The following is a 23,349-nucleotide window of genomic DNA, read 5'->3' as shown; positions in this document are numbered from 1 at the left end:
TCACTCACAAGGGGCAGATGCATGTTCCCAAACTGGGCTGCTTTCTTTACTGGCTGCCATAATAAAACTGGATTTAATACCTTTGATGTTTGGCAGGCTAGGACTCCCAACCTGAAGGAAGCCAGTACTTAACCTGTTTGAAACCCAGCTCCTGAAATGTCCAAGGCACCTAAAGATGAGAGGTGAGAGATCCAGGATAATTCAGTAGTACCCCCACTGTTTGCCAAGTCACTTCTGCTCAAGTGGCTCGCTAGAGATCAGTGTCCTATTTCAGGGACCCCTTTCCATGCCCTCTCCTTCCCTGACCTTTCCCGTAGGTGAATCATTCCTTAATTAAAGGTGGGACATTTGTTGGGCTTCCCATTTAAAACTTACAGATACTACCGATGTTTCCTGATTGATTCTGACCATACCTGTAAGATGAGATTTATCCAAATGAATAGTAACTGTTTAGTAGCCCACTATAGTCCACTAGTCCACTAACTATAACTAGTCCACTCATCTGAATCCATAGATCCTTTACTTTACTTCTAGATGCATTGCAAGGCATGGGATCCACTTCAGAACCAGACAGAGCCAGGTCCGAATCCCAGCCCCAACTCTTACTAGCTAATCTGATCAATTGCTCCTTTTCTCTGTTGAGAGCAATTCTCCATGGCATTTCTGCATATCTCGTACAGGCTTTTATTCTGGACTATTTTCCAAGGATGTGTGTACAGCCAACATCCCTGGAAGACAGAGAGAGAAGGAGTCTCCCTCCAGGTCAGAGAGAAGACTTGATCTCGGTCCCAGATAACGAAGATATTGCCTCCCTCTGGGGCAAACAAAGGTTGAGCAGGTCTGCTAGTCCTGCCCCTGAAAAGATGAAGAGTTACTAAATTTAGTAGGGTCATTCACCTGTGACACAAACCCATTGTATGTAAAATAGCTATCTGGGCCCATCTCCCTATGGCTCTGAGGGAGTTGGGCACAGGGAGGCAACAAAAACACGGACCTCCTGCTGTCTGCTGTGCCAGAAGTAACAAAGTCCTTTGTTTCTGACCAAGGACATGCTTGTCCAGCATCTATGAAACTGGCAGGTTAACGTGTCCGCATGTCAGTGGGATGAGGTCTCAAGCCCTTTACAGCTCCAAACACTCTCATCCAAATGTCAAAGAGTCAGTGATACTTTCTCACCTCCCCCGAACCTCTACCTCCTGCCGTTTGGCATTGACCCCCAGGATGATACTGAAGCTGTTTTTGTTGATGTCACCAAAAACCCCGTCACTGCCAATTTCAGTGGGTATTTGATGCCAGGGGGAATCCTTCTAGACCTCTGTGGCCTCGACACTAGGGTACGCCCTCCTGTAGTGCTCTGTTGTTAGCCTCACAAGACCTTGACTTTCGTGCTAGTGCTGACTGGTCCCCTTCATGGACTCCTGTTCCTTTAGCAGCCTCATCATGCCCTGCCTGCCTCCCTTGTCACTCCTCCTGCCCTTGCTGGGTGATCTCACTCCCACTGCTGGTTTTAGGAACACCGTATATGGTGATGATGTCCTAAACTCTAGCTCCAGTCGAGACGTCTGACACAACTTCCCAGCCACCTCCTGGGCAGCTCCACCTTACATGCAAGTGGTCCAAGAAGAAACTCCTCTCTCCCAGGCTCTCCTCGTCACCTACTCCTCCCTCCTGGCTCCGTACTCTCACTGGGTGCACCCAGCTACCTCACTGCTCCAGGAAGTCATCCCTGACCCTTCACTGCTTCTCACACCCCCAGGGCCAAGCTATCTTTGAACACTCTTTTTCTATTTCAGGAACCTGTACACCCCCCAGCTCAACCAGACCTACTTGTCCTGCTGCTGTTCCCCCTCAAGTCCCAACCTTTCCTGCCTTGGGCGATGGTACAGCTAACAGGGCTTCCGACCTCCCGTTGACCTCCCCTAGAGCCCTCACTCCATTGCTGCTAGAGTTACGTTCTGAAAATATAAATCAACCCACGTCATTTTTCTGCTTTCAATCCTTCACTTGCTCCTCATTACCATCTGACAACATCAAGATTATTAACAACATAGTTTACCATGCTCTCTAATGTTATGTCCCATGCACCCAGCAAGCTCCCTCCAGGCCTCCCTTCTGCTTCCTGTGGCCAAAACCACTCCAAATGGAAAAAAGGTGGGGAGGAGGTGTCTCAAAATAACACCCATTAAACAGCGCTAACTGGTTCTAATGTGTATTATCTGGAACCAGGAAGTCCCCCAAATTTGCATTAAACACTGGTCACACATCTTCTGCTTGCCTCGAAACAATCTGAGTGCTTAGTTTTTCTTAAAAAGTAACATTAATAATTTGGATTAGGAACCATATTTCTACTCAGTTACTATCAAGTTTATATGTTTCTCAGGGTTCCCTTGAGAAGCAAGCCAAGCTATTCCTTCATTCTACCCAGTGAAGGTGCTTAAAGATTAGTTTCTCAGTGGATAGATGCTCCAAGTAAGTGTGTGTGTATTCACCTTCATATATATACACACATATATATGTGTATGTATGTATATATACATATACATATGTATATATACATACATACACACATATATGTATATATGTACACACGTATATGTATATATACATATATACATATATACGTATACATATACACATATATACATATATGTGTGTACATATATACGTATATATGTATATATATATACATGTATATGTATGTGTGTATATATGTGTGTATATATGTATATATATTTGCAATGATGAATATATATTTGGGATATGAATATATATTTGGGAATATATTTATTTGGGGGACTATGTATTTGGGGGAATATATATTCCCCCATATATATATATATATATATATATATATATGTATATGTATATACATCCATCTCTACCAAATATACATATATATTTATATTTCATATAGAAAATATATTTCATATATTTTACATATGTATATATTTATATTTCATATATAAAAACATATTTCATATGTATATATAATTTCTCTTCGTCCTCTAAGCAAACAAACCAATATTGAATGTCCACCAGGAGGCGCTGAGGGCGTCGCCAGACCTGCGGTACCTTCCCCGTTGGAGAGGCAGCGAGGGATGCAGCAGCGATGGAACCCGGCTTCCTTTTTTAAAAGAATCAGCGTGAGGGAAGGGAGCAGCGCTGCGTTATTTTAGGGAGGCCTTGTCGCACTCCCCCTCCCGCGTGTAGGTAGCGTCTGGGATGTGTGCGGGCCCCATGGAGAGACGCTGGCGGTGGCTGCGGTGGCAGCTGGGGCTCCTACCGCGGCTGCAGCCGTTAGTAACCCGACCCCGCCGGCGCGGGGATTGAAGACGCGCAGGGGAGAGCGGCGAGCTGCGAACAAAAGCCCTCCGCGCGGGGCCGGAGCCCGGAACGTGTGGTGAGTGAACCGGCCGGGAGACCCGGGAGCAGCGGGCACTGGCGTGGCTGGGCAGGCAGAGTCCCCGGAGCCCACCTCACTGAGATACGGTAGGGGGACCCGGAGGATATCCAGGGGCAGGTGTCCGAGCCTAGACTGGGGTGGATTGGTGCCTTTAGCACATTCAGACTTGGAGGGTATCGGGTGCATTTGAAAGGACCCAGGCGCCTTCCCCATCCCCAGCAAACACCCGCGAGGGGTGGGGGTGGGGGCGGGCACAGCTCCTAGCAAGCCCTGCCCAAAAGGCAGAGCCAGGATCGAACACCCCTCCCGGGGAGGCCTTTTGTAATTGAGGCATTTCGCTTTGCCCTTCCATCAGCTCCGGACCCGGGTCTCCTTTGGCAGGGGGAAATCGTATGGTATATCTCATGTAAATTTATCATACAAATCACAGGGCTTCTGGGCCTAATCCCAAATAAACTTCTTCCCTAGGCAAATGGGGTCCTCGCAGCAATGAGCTCTGAGGATGAACAGGCCTCTTTTTTTTTTTTTTTTTTTTTTTTTTGTTCCTGCAAAGCTGCGTCCCCGGTCCCCGCCTAAGCTACAAACAAATACACTAATCCTCCCGGGAATCCTCCACTGCCTCCCTGGCCGGCCACTGCCTGCACCGCGATCTTTTCATTTTAACTTGCAGCAGGAAGGAGATGCATCCAGCGGGCCAGATGTCCTGGGGAGCCGGGCCCCAGGACCCTGCCCTGCACACCGGGGCTGACGGAGGTTGAGGCTTTTCTCCTTGCACCAGTACCCGCCCCCTCCCACCCCCCGCCTGGGTTTTCAGGACAGCGGTATTATGATTTACGTTCCCCGGGGCCTCTGAGCCTAATCCCAAAGCGGATTAAGTTGGGAGGGGGTGTATATGAATGGGGCAGACGGAACCGCTCTCATGTATTCCTCGGTGTCCCTACCTTGTCATCCGCAGAGACTCCACAAAAGGACAGGGCTCAGCCATGGTGGACCCTGTGCCGGAAGAGGAGAAGGAGGGAGCCGAGCCTGAAGGTTCGGGAGGGGACGGCGCCGCCGCGTCCGTGCCCCCTGACGCCCAGGGCGCCCAGCAGCCCGCCGCCTCCTCGGCCTCGGCCTCCGCGGCGGCGCCCCGCAAGGCTGAAGTCCCGAGCGTAGCGGAAGAAGGCGGGCGGCGGGAGCAGTCTCCACTGCTGCATCTCGACCTCTTCAACTTCGACTGTCCGGAGGCCGAGGGCAGCCGCTACGTGCTGACCAGCCCTCGCTCGCTGGAGGCCTGCGCTCGCTGCGCCGTCAAGCCAGTGGAGCTGCTGCCAAGGGCCCTGGCCGACCTGGTGCGCGAGGCCCCGGGCCGCTCCATGAGAGTGGCCACCGGCCTGTACGAGGCCTACGAAGCGGAGCGACGCGCCAAGCTGCAGCAGTGCCGGGCCGAGCGCGAGCGCATCGTGCGCGAGGAGAAACGGCGCCTCTTCACGCCACTGGGCCAGGCGGCCGCCGCCGCCTCGGGCGCCAGCGCGGGCGGCAGCAGCAGCAGCTGCAGCAGCGCCAGCCTCCCGGCCTCGCCCGCGCCGCGTGCCGCCCGCAAAGCCTCCTCCAGCCCGTCCCCTGCTCGGACGCAACCTCCGCCCGCGGGTTCGCGGGCAGGTAGGAAGAGCCACTCGCTAGACTCGCTGTCCCGCCGTCGCGAGGGCGCCCTCAGCTCCGAGTCCGGCGCGTCGTCGTCGTCCTACAGCGGGGAGAGCCTGCGGGAGCTGCGCTGGCCTCCGCGGGCCTCGGCCAGGAACAGCTGCCCAGCGGGCTCCGCGTCCTCCGCCCCCAACCCTCTGGGCCGCCCATCTGCCCTGGCCCTGGTGCCGCTCACCGGCCGCAGCTTCAGCCTGGGAGACCTGAGCCACTCGCCGCAGACGGCTCAGCACGTGGAGCGCATAGTGCGTCAAGTGCGCGCCGAGCGGGGCCTGCGGGGAGTGCCGGAGCGCGACCGCAAGATCGCGGCGCTGATGCTGGCGCGCCACCAGGAGGAGCGCCTGCTGCTGGAGCAGCGCGCCGCGGCCCACGGCCAATGGGAGCAACAGCGCGTGCGCGCCGAGCAGCGGCGGGAACGCGAGGAGCGGGAGAAGCAGCGCGCGCTGGAGCAGGGCCGCCGGGCCTGGGCCGCGCAGGTGGAGGAGCGGCGCGGCCGCCGGGGGCGCGAGGAGCTCGAGGCGGCGCGACGACGGCAGCGGCAGTGCGAGCGCAGCGAGGAGCGGCGGCGGGAGCTGGCGGAGCGCCAGGGCCTGCTGCGGCGGGAGCGGGCGGAGCGCGCGGCCCGGGAGGATAGGCTGCGCAAGCTGCAGCAGGAACAGAACCTGAAGCAGCGGGAGGAGGGCCTGCAGGAAGGGCGCGAGCGGGCCGAACAGGCCCGCCGGGAGCGCGCCCAGCGCGCGGCCCGCACCAAGCAGCGGCAGGAGGGCCAGCTGCAGCGGGAGAAGCGGGAGCTGAGCCGGGCCGAGCGGGCGCGCCACGAGGCGCTGCTGCAAGGCCGGGCCCGGCAGGAGCGCGCGGAGCGAGAGGGCCTGCGGAGCTCCCTGGAGGCCAGCTTGGGCCGCGCGCAGGAGAACTACGAGCAGCTGGTGGAGCAGCGCGCCCGCGAGCTGCGGGAGCGGGCCCGGCGGGAGGAGCTGCAGGGCCGGCGGGCTAAGGAGGCGGCCGAGCGCAAAGAGCGCGAGCACCAGGCGCACCTGGAGGCGCTGGCCCGGGCCGGAGAGCGGCGGCTGCAACACGCGGCGCAGGCAGCCGAGGAAGCGGTGCAGCAGAAGGCGCGGCGTGTGGGCCAGAGTCGGTTGGAAAAGGAGCGGGCCCAGCGCGCCAATAAGGAGAAGGTGGAGAGGGACGAAGACTGCCGCCGGCGGGAGCTACTGCAGGCCATCGGGCGCAAGCTGGAGCGCAGCGAGCAGCTGTCTCGGGAGCGGAGGAGCGCGCTGGAGAGCGCCCGCTCCACAGCCCGGGCCTCCTTCCACGTGCGGGAGAAGGTGCGCGAGGAAACCAACACGCGCTCCTTTGACCGCATGGTGCGGGAAGCCCAGCTGCACGCCAACCTGGACCGCAAATGACCGCCACCCCTGGCTGGCCAGCCTGCCACGCTCAGCCCTGGGCGGCCTCCCTTGGCCTTTATGACCAGACCGTGGAAGTCCCCCGTCGGGGCTCAGCACAGTGGCCTCGCCAGGCTTCCGATCAGAGAGGCATTGAGAGGACAGACAGGAGACCTGACAGCCCCACCGCCTTTTTAAAAACGGACTTTGCTTGGAAATGACAGAGCACAATCTTTGACCACATCCACCCTTGGTGGCTCCCGCAGCTACCCTTGCCAAGCTTCCCTATGTGTCTTTGGGATTGGAATAGAAAAAGAGTTGGGGAGAAAGAGGCTGGGTCGGGCCTGCAGGGAGGGCCCCCCTGGGAGTGACCGCCCCTTCTGCAGCAGTGAGCCCAGGCACCTGTCGCACATTGGTGTCTGAGGTGACAGCGGAGGAGGCATCCCCTCGGCTCGCCTCCATCTTTTTAAATCTAGCAAGTTGCACAAAGCGTGGAGGCCACGCAGAAAAGCACAGCTCTTCCAGCGTGTTAGGCCACACCAAGTGACCCCAAAAGCGATGGGTTCTTTGTATGCTTGACTTTTAATCTGCCACTTGAGCAAATTCTGATCTTAGTTCTGGTAGTTTTTTGGTTGATTCCCCTTGGCTTTCTAGTTAGACAATCATCTGCAAATTTATGATTCATTTGTGTCTTCTTTTCTCTCTCTCTCTCTCTCTCTCTCTCTCTCTCTCTCTCTCTCTCTCTTCTTATTCTTCCAAGGGACACAAGAAATGTGTTGTCGGTTGGCTTGGTGACGCTGTTTTGGCTTTAGTGGAAGCCCCCAGCCCCGGGGGAGATGAGTTCCCTAGGCAGCAGTGTTCCACCAAATGATGCTTTCTTGCAGGGTAGTTTCAGGGGAGGCAGCGGTCTGACGCCCACCTCCCAACGCGGATGTGAGCCCATTCCTCGAAAGACAGCAGCCATGCCTTAAGAAGCAGAGCTACCTTATGTGCCTGCCCAGGCCAATCCTGCCTCAATCTCCAGCCCTGGATGCAGCCCCGAGGGTGGGCGCAGCGAGTCTGGAGCTAGGATTTCCTCTGCGGAGGAATCCTCACAGCTGCTCAGAGGGTGATCTCCTGGGGTGGCTGGGATCCTGCCGCTTTGCTGTTGAGAGTTTGTGTTTGCTATTGTTGGTGGTATGTTTCCCCCTCGTCCTCCCCCACAGAAGAAAAAGAGAATGTCCCCCTCACCCCCCCCCCTTAAGTTCCTGGTTCTCTCTCGCTTGTGACTTAAAGTGTTTAATCAGTCTCTCCGTGCCTCACCTTTCCCATTGGCCAGATGGGGCCATCAGTACTCTTTTCCAGGTACCTCAAGGTCTTCCAGACCCAAAGCACCGCCTCAGTATTATTTGTTGGTCTTCTTTGTGCCTTTCTTGACCTGGAGTAGGGAGGCAGGAGGGCTGCTGTTGGCCTAGCTGGTTTCTGGGAATATGGATTCCTGGTGTTGGAGGGGGCCGGGCGCGTCAGGACAGATGATCATTTAGCTTCTGGGAGAAAATACTTGCAAGTCTAACAAATTCCCATCCAGTTGTCTTCAGGCTACTTTAACCCTTAGAGTGCTTCCTTTCCGTGAAGCCGAAATCAGCCGCCGGCCATATCTACCCATTAACTCTTGCCTTCATCACAGAAAACGTTACTTTTTTCATTAAATCTGGACCAGGAAATAAAAGTTACCAAAAAACCAAAAACAAACAAAAGTAAGAAACAGGGTAGAGAACTACTATATTGGACATATTTCATGTATATTCTGCTGGGCAGAATTGTCCCTAAAATGTCTGATATTACACACACACATATACACACACTCCGTCTGTACCCCACCCCACCCCCAACTGCATGCCAGCAGATACAAAAGCATTGTGTAGAAGGGAGCAGTACTTGTGTGTTACACTTCAGGTGTAACACCGGGAAGAGAGCTGTGCCAAGGTTTATTTCTGGTAGGGGTGGATTTTTCCCTCAAATTTTCTTGTCGGTAACCAGGTTATCAGTAGCTAGCTATAACAATTGGCATTGTCTGTGAGTCAGGGGCATTTAACTAAAGGGGTAACTGGATACTTACTGGTTCTTACCTTGTGGCCCCTGATTTCCTAGAGAGCTTTTGCAACCTTAATAGAAAGTTCCACCTAAAACTCCTTTCTTCTCAAGTACGTACATTCACTCGAGAAGGACACAGTCTGGTTTTGTGGATGAGACACTGAAAGGTACACAGGCGATCTTACCTCGCCCTTTGTTCAGTTTGTTTTCCGACTTACTGAGTGACTTTGGGTAGATCATCTCTCTGTGCCTTGGTTTCCCCACCTGTGGAGAGGGAGTCGTGTCTTTGGCCCTCCTCAGCACTGTGAAGATGAATCAGAGTCAAAGCGGTCTCTCAGTTCTATGACTTTAGAAGTGCAGGTGCAATTGCCATAAACAGAAAGGATCCTCTGACTGTACCGTGCCCAGAGAGTACAATGTACTGTTGCGATCTGGGGCAGAAAGGAATGGTCTCAAAAGCCCCATTACAGCTAACTGGAATTTAAATAAGAACTTTAAGAAAATAAAGAGTCCTTCAAGAAAAAAAAAAAAAAAAAAAGCACATTGCAGCTCATAGTGTCACATGTGATGCAAAGGCCCAGGTCTGAATGTCACCAAATTAGAGGTTTGCACTTAGAGAAAAACACTGTGTAAAGGAGAAAAAAAACCCTTTGGATTAAAAAAAAAATCCATAAAGCTAAATAAAATTAAATCAAAAACAGAAGCCAAACCTAGTAATGGTAAAGAATGGTTCTTCCAAATTTCAGACCACTCTGTCTGTAGAATATAGATCCATCTCTGTATTTAGAATAAGTGGTCCTGTTGCCCTTTGAGGAGGAGTGATTTCCAGAATCCTTTGTTGGGCCCTTTATTTATATTCTTCTCTTTAAAGTGACACCAGAGAGAAGTGTCTTTTTTTCTGAAATACAGCAAGGGAAAATTGGAGGAGTGTGGGGCAGTGGGGCTGGTGGGTGAAGAAAGCCTTACTTCTCTTGATGTAAACATCCTAACAAGTGCCCGGAATTTGCCTCAGAGTGCCATGCTGGACGTTTTCCTACCATCTGGAAGATTGCAGGCCTGAAGTGGCCTCAGACCTTCACATTTGCCCTCTCGGAGCGTCCTCCGGCTCTGAAAAGAGAGAACGTGAAGTGGAGTAAGGAGGGATGAGAAGGGTTGGAAGAAACTTTGGTTTGGTCCATTACCAAGGAAGCAAGCAAGACGAAACTGTTTTGGATGGACTCATCAGTGAAGCTAGCCCAGTGTCCTGCTCAGGCAGTGACCAATGCCTTCACATCTGGACAGGAAGATGGAAGTTTCCCTTCAGAAGCTCACAGACTGAACCTTCAAGGGAGCAGTAACCAGGATTCGCCAAAGGTGAAGAGTGTATGGAGTAGGGCTGGCATATGAGAATGCGGTTTATGTTCAGGCCACTCTATGAAGTCCACCAGTTATCGTTCCCTCTCCTTTAAAAAGTCCATTGAAACAAAGGGGTGCCTGACTTTGTATCAGGGGCTGTATATTGTTTACTGTCAAATCCCCTATAGCTTACAGTTTAGCACTTCACGTATAGTAAGCACATAAAGACTAGATGGAGAGAGGGATAGACAGTGGGTGGATGGTAGATCAATCAACACTTCACGGTTCTAAGGAAATCTATGAAGAATAGATCGGGTGGGCAGGCCTCCATACTTTTGATGAATTTGTATCGAACATCTGCTGTGTCAGGCACTTCTTTTGATACTGGGAAGACAAAGTCTGGTCATTGACCTTGGGGACCATTTTTGCTTCATTGTCCTGAGCAGACATCTATATTTACCCATTGGGCTTACCTTCCTTCCCACCCTGATATCCATCCACAGGCAGGTCTTGCCTTGAAGCACTAACTTCAAGCCTTCCAGTTTCCTAGGGAGACACCATCTGCCAACCAATCATCATTCAGTCACTGTTGTTCTCTTTCCCTTGATTAATCAGGAGCCTTGATTAATCAGGTCAAATGCATAAGGTCATGTACTTAATCAGCTTTAAATTCCAGTAAAGAGACTATACCTTCAAGGGTGTTATTTGTCGTGATGTTAACAGAGGCAGAATAAATAATGACCGTTGAAAAAATGGTCATTATTGTCAACCTAGAGAATGAGCCTCAGGCTATGCAGAGTCCCAGATCACTAAAACAGGGTACCAGCTTCATCGTTCAACTGCGCAAAGACAAGAAACTCAACCTTTCAGAAGCGCTTCCAGTTTCAATGTTCCAACAAGATTTCTGATCAATACTAAATTGATGAGAAAGCTTAGTGAAGCGAATATCCTATTTCTTAAGACTTCCGGGTGATTGAGGTTCCCCACAGGTTGCTACGTGGACCTGAACGGCAGCTCCGCTCTGCACGTCCCAGGGAAACATTTGGCAGGTGAGCATAAAGAAACCTGGCATTTCTTGACAGAACCTGGAACGCGGCTTTCAGGGACCCAGCGGATAACTCTCAGTTCTAGAAATGTTGTTGAGGTCTTATATGTGGTGCATTTGGCTTCGGGTGTCTGGTGCGGCACCTGCAGGATTACGACCCATCACGTGCTTTAATTACATGACTCTGTGGAAGAGCACCAGGCCTGCTCACCTATGTACTCTGTTCCATGGAGCTCTGGTGCTCTGTGTATACGCACCTCCTCCCAGCCCCATACATCCCTTCACATGCCCCTTCATACTGGGCCCTGGTGCTTTGGCTTCCCCTAAGTCAGGGCTGGGACAGAGGGTGGAGTGGAGTTAGTATCACATGTTAGGGTATAGAAGGGGAGGGTGGTTTCCTTTTGAGGAACAGTAGTGATCCTTGTTACTTCCTGACTCATCAAATACTGTCACGTCCCACATGAGCACAAACAATAGTGTGAAGTGATTTTTAAATTAACCTGCCATTTTGAAGTGTTCATGCCTTTCTTCCTCTCCACTAGCACAGTATTGATGGCATGTTTTTGTGTCAGACATTTGCACACTTCACAAGACTGTCAGAAAGACAGTAGGTCCATATCTGCTTCTGGGTTTGAGTGTGTGTATGCACACACACACACACACATACACACACACACACACACACACACTCCTACAGATGTGGCTACCATACCTTCAAGGCAAAGAGTTTGGCAAAGAAGCAAGTATCTTGACTTTTTCCAGCTGTTACCTACTACTCCATGGGCCCCTCTTGTTATCTATAAAAGGAGGACAATAGATCCCACATGGTAGGCAGTTGTTAAATGAGTTGATGCTTGGAAAGCAGCACAGTCCCTGGGAAATAGCACTCAATTCGTGGATATTGTTATTCTGAACTTGGGAGGGTAGAGAAGGAAGGAATGAGGTAGACTGCACGTCAGCCAGGTCGTTCTGGTGGACGCCAGGCTTTGATGGTAGCCCTTTGCAGTTGTCTGTATCCCTTGCTGTTCGGCAATCCCCCAAACGATCCAAAGGAAGGGGCTCTGGGATAATTGTTCCCCCATAATGTGCTGTAGCCTGGGGTCGGGGTGGGAGGGATTACCTTGTTTACCAAACGTTTGGCAATAAAATTGACATCTGATGGTAATTCTCAAAATTTTATTTTAAGGCTTCCTAAATGATGGCTAAGATGACAGAATGTTTTAAAATGGGGGAAAAGGATGTTCCTGTCGTGGTGCCAAATTCTACAGTCGTATCTTTAGCAGAACCACATGGAGGAGGTTGTGGGAGGCACACTGGTACTGGCAGAAATTCTGGGATACGCCACTGTCTCTGCTACGGTCACATGGGAATGAGAGACAGGGTCTGGGACAAGCCCAGCCTGGGGAAGTGCTGATGGGCTCATTGTAGGAACAGATGTGGGAGCAGAAGGAAAGAGCTGGGTGCCTTAGCATTGCATCATCCTCAACAAATGGTTTTTCCTAAGAAGGCCCAGAAAATGCTATCCTTCCCTGCCCCACTGGCCCTGCAGACAGCCACCTGGAGGACAGCTGCAGGACTGGGCTTGTACAAGTTGAGTCCCTGTCCTGGACGTATATCAGGGCACTGACTGAGTGGCCCTTGCTGGCTCTCGTGCATCAGGAACTGGGGTGCCCTCCTGCTTTGTCACCTTTCTTCTGCCCTTGGACACCCTAGAGGGAGACCCCTGTGGGCCTTAGAGTCCTTCCGAGCCCTCAGAAAAATAGTAGAGCAGGCACAGCGTGCCTCAGGAACATCTGCTTGTTTGACAAGTACTTGCAGGGTGAGCAAAATGCATAGCCGACATGAACAATTTGCAAATGCCGGGATTACAGGTAGTGATAACTAAAGCATACCGAGCACTTACACTGTGCAACTGTTTTAAGCACCTAGTCCTCACCAGGTCTCTATGAGGTAGGTACTATTATTTCCCCTGTTTTACAGATGAGAAAACTGAGGTACCGAGTTTCAGTGACTTGCCCAAGGTCACACAGCTAGTATTGGGCATAATCGGACCTGGACTGTGTCTGACTTTATAGCAAATGCTCCTAACCAGTATGTTCTGTCACTTCTTGGGAATCAGTGGGAAAGATTTTTTTTTAATATTTTTATTTCATTTATTTTTTTAATAAAGTTTATTTATTTTGAGAGAGAGAGAACCAGTGGGGGAGGGACAGAGAGATAGGGAGACAGAGGATCCAAAGCAGGTTCTGTGCTGACAGCAGACAGCCCGATATGGGGTGCAAACTCACGAACCAAGAGATCATGACCTGAGCCGAAGTTGGACACTTAAACCGACTGAGCCACCCAGGTGCCTGGGAAAGATTTTTTTTTTTTTTAATTTTTAAAATGTATTTATTTTCGCAGCACAGAGCTTGACATGGTACTCAAACTCACAAATCGTGAGATCATGACCTGAGCCAAAATCAAGAGTCGGATGCTTAACTGACTGAGCCACCCAGGTGCCCAGGAAAAGATATGTTTAAAAAACTTTTTAAATGCTTATTTATTTTTGAGAGAGAGAGAGAGCATGAGCAGGGGAGGAGCAATGAGAGAGGGAGACACAGCATCTGAAACAGGTTCCAGGCTCTGAGCTGTCAGCACAGAGTCCGACGCGGGGCTTGAACTCACAAACACCTGAACTGAAATGAAGAGTCAGATGCTTAACTGAGCCACCCATATGCCCCCGGAAAAGATATTTTTTAAAGGGGACCCTCCTGGGGGAGGAGGCTGCTTGGGATTCTCTCTCTTCCTCTCTCTCTCCCTAGCCCTTCTCCCTGCCTCTCAAAAATAAAATAAATACACATCAAAAAAGGTGGTGCCCTCCTGGAGCCTTCCAATGCCAGCCATTTGAATCACCACCCACTTTGCCCAGATGTAAGGCCTGCAGGGAGAAAACTCAGACGTCATCCGGACTTGGTGGGTCGTGCTGAGACTGAGGGTGAGACTGAGGCTCACCGCCTGGAGAAAAGATGAGGTTCTTATACAGATCCTAAAGCTACCACAGCTGGGTTGGTGCCTGTTCTAGAACAGAAGTTCTCCAAGGGTGGTCACAGGCCAGCAGGATCAGCATCAGCTATGCTAGGGGTGGGACCTGGCAATCTGTGATTTAACGAGCCTTGCAGGTGATTCCAATGTGCCCCTAAGCATGAGGGCACTGCTCGAGACCTGTGCTTTCAGGAATCACTAACCACATAAGCCTGTTTCAATTTAAATTAGTCAAATTTAAAGGAAACTAAACATTCAAGCTCTTCCGTCACACCAGCCACCTTTCAAATGTTCAGTGGCCACCCAATTGGACAGCATAGATCTAGAACATGGCCATCATCACAGAAAGTTCTATTGGGTTGCGATACTCTAGAACCTTGCTACTTCCTGTGGTCCACAGACATCAGCATTGGCATCACCTAGGAGTTGCTTAGAAATGCAGAACTCAGGCTCCATCCCAGAACTTCTGATTCAGAGTCTGCTTTTTTGCCAGAAACCCAGGTAATTTGTGCTGCTCTTTAAAGTTAGGAAACCACTGCTCTGCAAGGCAAGCCTAAATGAAGTTCATTTTACGTGTGTGATTAACTCCCATTGGTAAATTCTCCCTCCCAACTTAACTTCTTGTTTCTTGGCAACTCTTTCCTTCCTGACAAACGTGCATCATTTGGGGCTAGGCTGCCTCTTCCTAGGCCACCAGATCATCTTTCAGAACTCAAAGGGAAATTAGACACCTCCCATCCCTCTCTCCATTTGAATGATATGAGTAAGTGCCCTCCCCTGGCCAGACATTATCCTGGGGGTTCCCACACTCCACTCATTCTGATCTTATTGGGACGGTTGCAGGTGTCAAGGACTTGGCTTCCCAACTAACCCTAAGTATGTGGTTTTATGAAAGCAGCGGGGGGGGGGGGGGGGGGGGGGGAAGCTACCCGCTAGAGCAGTTTAACAAAAATCTCTCCTTTGCTCTTTCCATCTCTGGCCTGCCAGCTGCAAGTTTTATTTTCCAGGTATTGCCTACGCTTAGAATTCCCAGTTATAACTGGCTACTCCTTCATGCATAGACAAGTGCTTGTTTTCACTATCTTGTGAAGCCAGGGGATTGAGTCAGAAAGTCTGGTGGTTCACCTGCTTCTTTGCAAAGGGGAATCCAGTAGGTTGGGCTTAACCTCGCCTGATACACCCATATCATCCGCCAGACCAGCCCTTCCTGCGTCTTGAGATTCACAACAGAAGTATATTAGGAGTAAAGCAGTTTAATTATTTGGTACGGCCCCAGCCAAAAGCTCTGGCCTTAGTTTCCATAGCCTGCCTCTGTTGCCATAGGTGAGTCGAGAATTCTGTGTGGGCCCCCGTTCCCGGCAGCCCCTAGAAGAAATGGAAACAAATGACAGGGAGGGAGAGAAGTGAGCTGCTTTGGGAAGAGAACAGGCTGATTTACGAAGGATTATTAAGTAAAAGCATCGCTACGTTCAAGAAAGGAGAAAAGGCAGTGAGAGCCTAGATATAAAAGACAAGAATAAAAAGAAGGGAGCAGAGGCCAGAGAACCCTAAAATGAAGCTGTAGGCAGAACAATTCAGGCAGGATATATATCTTGTGAGTCTGGGCATGGCTAAATAAGTCAATGTTTCAGCGAAGGGAATAGAGGCCTCTCACTGGGACCATCTTAAAACAGCCGAAACGAGACCCAGGAGGAGAAAGGAGAGAGCAGGAGCTTTAGAAACTGATCGTTTACTATTGGGGTCCCGACTCAAAACGTGTTCATAGTCCACAGACGTCAGGTCTACATAGATGAGGGTAGGCAAGCTGACTCTACGGGATTTTCCACAAGTTGCCAAAACTTCTAGCAAAAAAGAATGTACAAGGAATGAAAACATTGTATAGTTTCTTCTGCCAGTGAGTACACCAGTTAACAAATCTTGGGAATCTGTTAGAAAGTACTTTTGAGATGTGTCTTCTCTGTGTGGGCACCACAACTGATCTAGTTCCTACCTCAAGTAGCAGAAGAAAAAGTATACCAAGCTCAAAAGCAAGCCTTGAAGGGAAAGTATACTTGGGAACTCTGTGCACATGTCGGGTAGCAGGTACATCGTTTGGCAGGTGAAGTCCTGAGATGTACCCGAAGTGCTAGGGTTTAGGATGATTTAGAAAGTAACCGATTATATTTGTCGGGCAAGAGAAAGCTGCTACTGACTTTCCTTACTGTTCTTATTGTCTCATCCTGATGACAGGTGCCAGATTGCCCTGCAGCTTCCAGTTTGGCTGAACGATACAAAATTGTTGATAATTCAACTGTTTTTTGACCTATAAAGCGGCAAACAGCAAGGTGACTGGTGGCCTAAATGGGCTGTCCGAAGCCCCTCAGGAACTGGGCGTGGGGCGGGAGGAAGATGCCCAGATGGTTGGGGTGTCTGGGTCTCATGCAAGAATAGATGTCCCTTAAGGAGCTGTCCCAGACGGTCAAGGGCAGCCTGCTGGTGTGCACAGGCAAAGGGCACTGTGCCTGCAGGAAGCATAAATTTACATCGGCGTATCTAAATGGGAGCTCAGGTGGCCCCCCTCACCACAGACTGGGCAGCACAGGCAGTTCATTCCCTTAGAATCTGCAAAGTTTTCTGCAGAGTCGGTGGCCTTCTGTCTGATGCACGCTCCCAGGAGTCCTGTCGAAGCAAGCTGATCAGCATGCCGCTGCCTGTCCAGAATACCAAACAGCAATGCGGGCTCCCATCCCTCCGCCACAGCCCGCTATGCTGGCACCGGCTCTGCCCTCCAAGAGCCCTTTCCCTCCCTCCACCGTGGCTTTTCTACAAACCCACTTGTTTCCAGGTGGCAGAAATGCACCCCGCAATCCAACAATATGTTTCTAAAACCTTCTCCATGACAACGCAGGGCCATAAGCAGGTTGCCGGCTCAGAGTTAGCCAGAGAAGGGCCGTGGGGGGAGATCGCTGTGGGGGAGACGGCACAGAGACAGCACAGGGCAGCCGGGGATGCCCAAAGTCAGCCTGAGCAGTCTGGGGCTTAATGTCCCAAACTCTGGGAAAGGGGTCTGGGGAAGCGGTGAGCAAATGTCTCCAGATGCCTAGCAGTGATCATTCACAAACCTTGACTTTAGTCCAGGACAGCGTGGACTTCCTCTCTTCCTGTTACAGGTGAACAAGAGGAGAGAAATCCTGAGAATCCAGCAGAGAAGGACCTGGTTTTTTAAATGGGCTGCCACTGCTTTGTGATTGGACAAATTCTTTTGTTTTTAATATAATTTATTGTTAAATTGGTTTCCATACGACACTCAGTGCTCATCCCAACAAGTGCCCTCCTCCCTGCCTATCACCCACTTTCCCCTCTTCCCCCCCCCCCCCCCCATCTACCCTTAGTTTGTTCTCAGTCCTCAAGAGTCTCTTATGGCTTGCCTCCCTCCCTCCCTCCTTTTTTTTTTTTTTTTTTTTTTTTTTTTGGACAAATTCTTTATAAATCTCCAATGTTCTCCAAATGACGTGTCTCACAGAGGTCGCCTCCCCAGCCGGCCCATTTCGTCCCCATTTCCAGCTGATGGCATGGTGGCCAGAGCCTAAGGACCAGGATCTCAGCTTCCCCTCTCAAATATTTAATGACAACATTGACCTGAGGGCAGGATGCTGGGCATGGCAGGGATGATGGCTCCTTGAGGCCCAGCATCCACAGAGCAGCTTTCTAGAAGACATCTTACTGTTGGCAGTTGGGGGGATCGGGGCATCAGGAAAAATTATAAACAAATGAGAAAGCCAAACGAGCAAGGCAGGGGTGTATCTGTGAGTTGGAACTGGGGGTGAAGACAGAAACGAAACCAGATGGCATCAGTTCTCCTTTGCAACTCTGCCCGTCAATTTTGGCCTCTCTATGGCTAAACCAGGGGCAGGACCTCCAGACCTCTTGGCAGCCTTTGGCGAGGAGCCAGGTGCTTCCCCTGCCGGTGTGTACTGTGCCCTGCCCCAGCCTCCCCCACCTGTTTAAGCAGAGCCTTTACAGTGGTGTGGAGGCTCAAAGGTTTAGCTTCAAAACACGGGGTACCAAAGGCTTCCAACTGCGACTTGAGATCAGAAGGACATACTCGTGTCGGAGGTATTGAAATCGGACCATTTGCCATCAGTGAGGGCGTCAGTCAAACCCAAACTCGGGGAACCCCGAGCCCTCTCTCCCCTTTCTCCTGGGATTTTCAGATAGGATCAGGGCTCCCCCCCTTCTCAATTCCCCTCTACTCTTGTGAAGGCCCACCTGCTCTGCTGCTAACACCAGTTCTTGCTGCAGGGCAGGGGAGTGGACCTTTCCTTTGTGTGGCTTCCAGTGGTCACTTACTCTCCACACAAAGAGGGAGTTGACAAGGGAGTGCCCAAGGCATGTCAGCTCTGGCTCCCGGGTAGTTCATGGCTGCAGCTGCTCAATGTCAAAATGCATTACTTGCACCTCCTAAATTACCCGGAGGAGCTAGTAACTTGCCGTGCCCAGTGAAAAGTGAAAATGCATGGCCTCTCATTTACAAATTATTAACAATTTAGGGGCACCCGGTGGCTCAGTCGGTTGAGTGTCAGACTTCAGTTCAGGTCATGATCTCACAGTTTGCGGGTTCAAGCCCCACGTTGGGCTCTGTGCTGACAGCTCAGAGCCTGGAGCCTGTTTCAGATTTTGTGTTTCCTCTCTCTCTGCCCCTCTCCTGCTTGTGCTCTGTCTCTCAGAAGCAAAAAATAAACATGAAAAAAAATTAAAAATTATTAACAATTTCAAGACGGCCAAAGCAGAACATGGAACCATACATGGGCCTTTCTAAGCTCAGGGCCCTGTGTGACCCCATGAGTTGTTCCCCCATGAAGCCAGCTCTGCTGAATTCTTATACCTTATAGAAGACGCTGTAGCCAAACACTGGGAGATAAAGTTTCTGAAGTTTTTAAAAAAATTTTATTTACTTATTTTGATAAAGAGAAAGAGCGTGAGTGGGGGAGGGACAGAGAGAGGAAGAGAGAGAATCCCAAGCAGGCTCAATGCTGTCAGTGCAGAGCCTGATGTGGGCTCTAACTCAAGAACCATGAGATCATGACCTGAGCCAAAATCAAGAGTCAGACACCCAGGTGCCTCAAAATTTCTGAAGTTTTTAACATAGAGGATGATTAGGACTTTCAGAGCTGCAAAACCAGACTTGTACTAGACCAAAGAAAGAAATTCAGACATCCTATTTTGTTGTCTTTCTTTAATTCCCATTCAGATCCTTCCCAAAACAGGAGTAGAAGAAGTGGGAGTGTTTTTCTAGGACCATCAGATATGGGTGATAAGACTCAGCCTGATAATGTGATAAGACGCCTGAACACCTTTCAGTAAGGTGAACATGAACTTTGGAATGGTGACCTTACGCCAGGTACTGTGAAACCTTGAGGGTGTGCCCAGGGGATTAATGATGCCAGAGGACTCCCCTGATTGATGGCTTATTTGAAGGTGGCCTCCCCTCCCACCCACCTCACTCCAAGCTCCGCTAGGGAGGAAATGAAAGCATAGCCCCTCAGGGAGCTCAGCCCTTTACAGCCCTCCGCAAATGTGTGGGATTCTGGCTCAAACACTAGGGACAGTAAACCACTATAATCTCCTTGTCACAGTAGGGGACATGCCTGAGACAAATGTGGGGTCTGTTGCCCCACTCCGAGCCTCTCTCTTTCTTCTCAACAGTACCATTCTTACTCCTCTTTGGCTCAAGGATACATTCCTCTGCTCTGGGAAGGAAGGAAGGAAGGAAGGAAGGAAGGAAGGAAGGAAGGGGAGGGGAACAGATATTCAGACATCCTATTTTGTCTGAATGAGACAAAAAGAGAGGAAGAAAGAAAGAAAGAAAGAGGAAGGGGAGAGAGAGGGAGAAAGAAAGAGAGAGGAAGGAAGAGAGAGGAAGGGAGAGAGGGAGGAAGGAAGAAAGAGGGAGAGAGGGAGGGAGGAAGAAAGAAAGAAAGGAAGGAAGGGAGAGAAAGGAAGGGAGGGAGGGAGGAAGGAAGAAAGAGAGAGGGATGGAGGGAGGGAGGGAGAGAGAAAGGAAGGAAGGCAGAAGGAAGGAAGGAAGGAAGGAAGGAAGGAAGGAAGGAAGGAAGGAAGGAAGGAAAGAAAGAGAAAGAAAGAGAGAGAGAAAGGAAGGGAGGGAGGGAGGAAGAAAGGAAGAAAAGAAAGCACTAATAAAAGCAGCAGCTTCTAAGTCCTGCCAAGGCCAATGCTCTTGGGAAGTGTCTTCAAGGAAAGGCTGGCTGGAGGCCACAACCCCAGCTTTCAGAGCAGCTGCCGAAGCCTTCGTCTGTTGGACAGTGCATGCTTCCGTCTACACAGTGACCAGAGAAATCCACCAGGGCTGCCCCACCCCCACCAGACTTGTAAACAGACCACCATAACTGTATGGAAATTGAAAATAAATTATAAAAGAATTTGCACACTTTTCCAATTAAATTCGATGTGTAGATTTCTACAACCCCCTACCCCTTTTGCCCAGGTTTTCAAAGTAAAGGTAATCTAGGAAGGGTAACTCCTGCTATACCTCGCAGACCTACCCAAAACACCACCACATCTCATGTTTGGGTGAAGGTCACCTGACGACAGGGGCCACGGACTGGGATCTAGCACTGGGCTGCACTTTGGGAAGTACTTCTTCCTGGGGCCTGGCTTGGCTCACTGGACAAGGAAGAAAGTACTACTTGTGTTTGAAGATGGAGAGAATGGGGATTGTTCTTCAGTTTGGGTTGGGATGAAGCATGAAGACGAGCTTAAAATTCCCGTAGGTGAGAACCAGGGCAGAATGAAAGTGTATGACACCACTGTTGATCTAGTCAACATTTACCAAGCGCCTACTGTATTTTAGATCCTGCAAAAAAGGAGCAGGTAAGATTGTGGTCCCTGCTTCAAAGCGCTCCTAGGCTGGACCGGGTGGGGTGTGTGTGTTGCAGGCAAGTCAACAAGTTTTCATAGGATTCTTGGATGTGGGCTCCAGTGAGAGCATGGGTGAAAGCTCACAGGAAGTGCTGGTCCAGGGAGACCAGCTTCCTGGGGAAGCTTCCACAGACAGCTTCCTAGGGAAGTGACATCTAAGCCAAGGTCTTAGAGAGGAGCACAAGGCTGAGAAGAGGCTTATTTTCTTTCTCTTATGTAATAATGCCTAGGCAGCCAGGTGGTCCAGGCTGGGTAGATGGTCCCGTGGCACAGGTTTTCCAGGGCCTAGCTGCCTTCTATCTTACCTTGCCATCTTCTAGGATGTTTTCATCACTTGCATGATCAAAGTTAACTCACCAGCACTACCTCTACATCCCAGGGAATAAGAAGACACAGAAGGCTGGGAATGCAAGCTGGTGCGGCCATGCTGGAAAACAGTGTGGAGGTTCCTCAAAAAACTAAAAATAGAACTACCCGACGACCCAGCAAGTGCACTACTAGGCATTTATCCACGGGATACAGGGGTGCTGTTTCGAAGGGACACATGCACCCCCATGTTTATAGCAGCACTATCGGCAATAGCCAAAGTACAGAAAGAGCCCAAATGTCCATCGATGGATGACTGGATAAAGAAGATATGGTATATCTATACCATGGAGTACTACTCAGAAATCAAAAAGAATGAAACCTTGCCATCTGCAACCACGTGGATGGAACTGGAGGGGTTTATGCTAAGTGAAATTAGTCACAGAAAGACAAAAATCCTATGCTTCACTCATATGAGGACTTTAAGAGACAAAACAGATGAACCTAAGGGAAGGGAAGCAAAAATAATATAAAAACAAGGAGGGGGACAAAACAGGAGACTCATAAGTATGGAGAACAAACTGAGGGTTGCTGGAGGGGTTGTGGGAGGGGGGATGGGCTAAAGGAATCTACTCCTGAAATCATTGTTGCACTATATGCTAACTAATTTGGATGTAAATTTTAAAAAATTAAAAATTAAAAAAATGAAGGTTATTCACTTCCAAATTAAAAAAAAAAAAAAAGAAGACACAGAAGGCAATCAAATCCCTCTCGTAGACGTTGCATACATCACTTTTGCTTCCACCTTACTAGCACCTAGCACTAGCACTTAGTCATATGACCACTCCTAACTGTAAGGGAGCCTGGAGAATACAGTCTCTAAATTGCCATCTGTCAAGCTAAAACTAAGAGGAAAAAGAAGAGAATGGACACTAGTGGATAATTAGAAGCTTCTGTCACAGCGTAGAGAGAATGGTCTATGCATATACCACAGTCAAGGGCAAGAGGCAAAAGAGGGCACAATGGACTTGGGGAGGGATGTGCCATGCACTATAGTAAGTACCTTATCAACATTATTTCATTTAAACTTCACAGTCTTATTGAAAAGAGGGGCGCCTGGGTGGCGCAGTCGGTTAAGCGTCCGACTTCAGCCAGGTCACGATCTCGCGGTCCGTGAGTTCGAGCCCCGCGTCAGGCTCTGGGCTGATGGCTCAGAGCCTGGAGCCTGTTTCCGATTCTGTGTCTCCCTCTCTCTCTGCCCCTCCCCCGTTCATGCTCTGTCTCTCTCTGTCCCAAAAAAAAAAAAAAAAAGTTGAAAAAAAAAAAAGAAAAGAGTGTTGCCATTTTTATTTTACGGAAGAGGAAAGCGAAGGTCAGAGTGGGTAGGGGATTTTCCTAGAGTCATGCAGCTGTAAGGGTGAAGCCAAGATATTAATCTAAGTCCACCTAGCTCCAGACCTTCTGGTTTCTCCCTGAGGCTATATTTCCTCTCTGTAAAGCTACCTGGTAGGTAGCAGAGGCTATGGAAGACTCCAGGAGTCACTGGCAGAATATTGCCAACGGTGGGGCACTGTAGGGAGTGAATGAAGACCAGGGGGCAGGGCGGGGATTGACAACAGTTGGCAGGTGAATCCAAGAAGCAACATCTGATGAAGCCAACCATTTTTGAGTCTAAGGGAATCAGTGTTCAGATTCTGCTTTGAGATCAAATTATCCTGAGTAGTTGAACCCTAGAATCAAGAAGCTCAGATACGAGGATGATCTCAATCCCAACACTGGATGATAATCCACAGACATCTAGTCCAATTCCCCCAAAGCAGGATCCCTCCTACGGCATGCTTAATGGCTGTGCATCATTACCAACTCAAATATTTTGAGTTTGGTAGGGAGCTCACAACCTCCAGTCAGCGCATCTGTCAGGAAAACCTGGTCCCCTTCTGAACGGTCCAGCCAATAGGAAGATGGATTCCACACAGGTGCAGAGGTTGGGTGAGGCCCATCTAGCTGTTGGTATGTTTAATCCATCAATCCACAGAAGAACTCAGGGAGAACAGGGTTCCATCCACCCAAGGCCAAGGTTGTGTGAATTCCGACACAGAGCATTTCTGTTCACTGTCCTTGTCCTAGGGCCTCATGAGATAGAGACTGTGAACTGATGTCTGGTAGTGTTTCTAACCTCC

At 50.1% G+C, this 23,349-nt stretch overlaps 1 protein-coding gene and 1 long non-coding RNA gene across 3 annotated transcripts; both read left to right on the top strand.

The window, feature by feature from the left end:
• Positions 1-3,071: 3,071 nt before the first annotated feature.
• Positions 3,072-12,086, top strand: CCDC177 (coiled-coil domain containing 177). Its single transcript, XM_023255791.2, has 2 exons — positions 3,072-3,400; positions 4,359-12,086. The coding sequence occupies exon 2, from the start codon at positions 4,387-4,389 to the stop codon at positions 6,487-6,489; it is 2,103 nt and encodes a 700-aa protein (XP_023111559.1). The 5' UTR covers positions 3,072-3,400; positions 4,359-4,386; the 3' UTR covers positions 6,490-12,086.
• A 1,927-nt stretch (positions 12,087-14,013) lies between these two features.
• Positions 14,014-19,867, top strand: LOC109500902. 2 transcript variants are annotated; one of them, XR_006599752.1, is made up of 4 exons: positions 14,014-14,446; positions 16,175-16,269; positions 19,176-19,325; positions 19,631-19,867. It is a non-coding gene; the product is annotated as an uncharacterized LOC109500902 (long non-coding RNA). The 2 variants fall into 2 exon arrangements; XR_002158756.3 differs by having other exon boundaries at positions 14,015-14,446; positions 19,176-19,867.
• Positions 19,868-23,349: the final 3,482 nt, after the last annotated feature.

The sequence above is a fragment of the Felis catus genome, chromosome B3, assembly GCF_018350175.1.
Source record: "Felis catus isolate Fca126 chromosome B3, F.catus_Fca126_mat1.0, whole genome shotgun sequence".
Classification (NCBI taxonomy): Eukaryota; Metazoa; Chordata; class Mammalia; order Carnivora; family Felidae; genus Felis; species Felis catus.
Note: the sequence above shows the minus strand (reverse complement) of the source record. Positions and strands in the feature narration are given on the sequence as shown.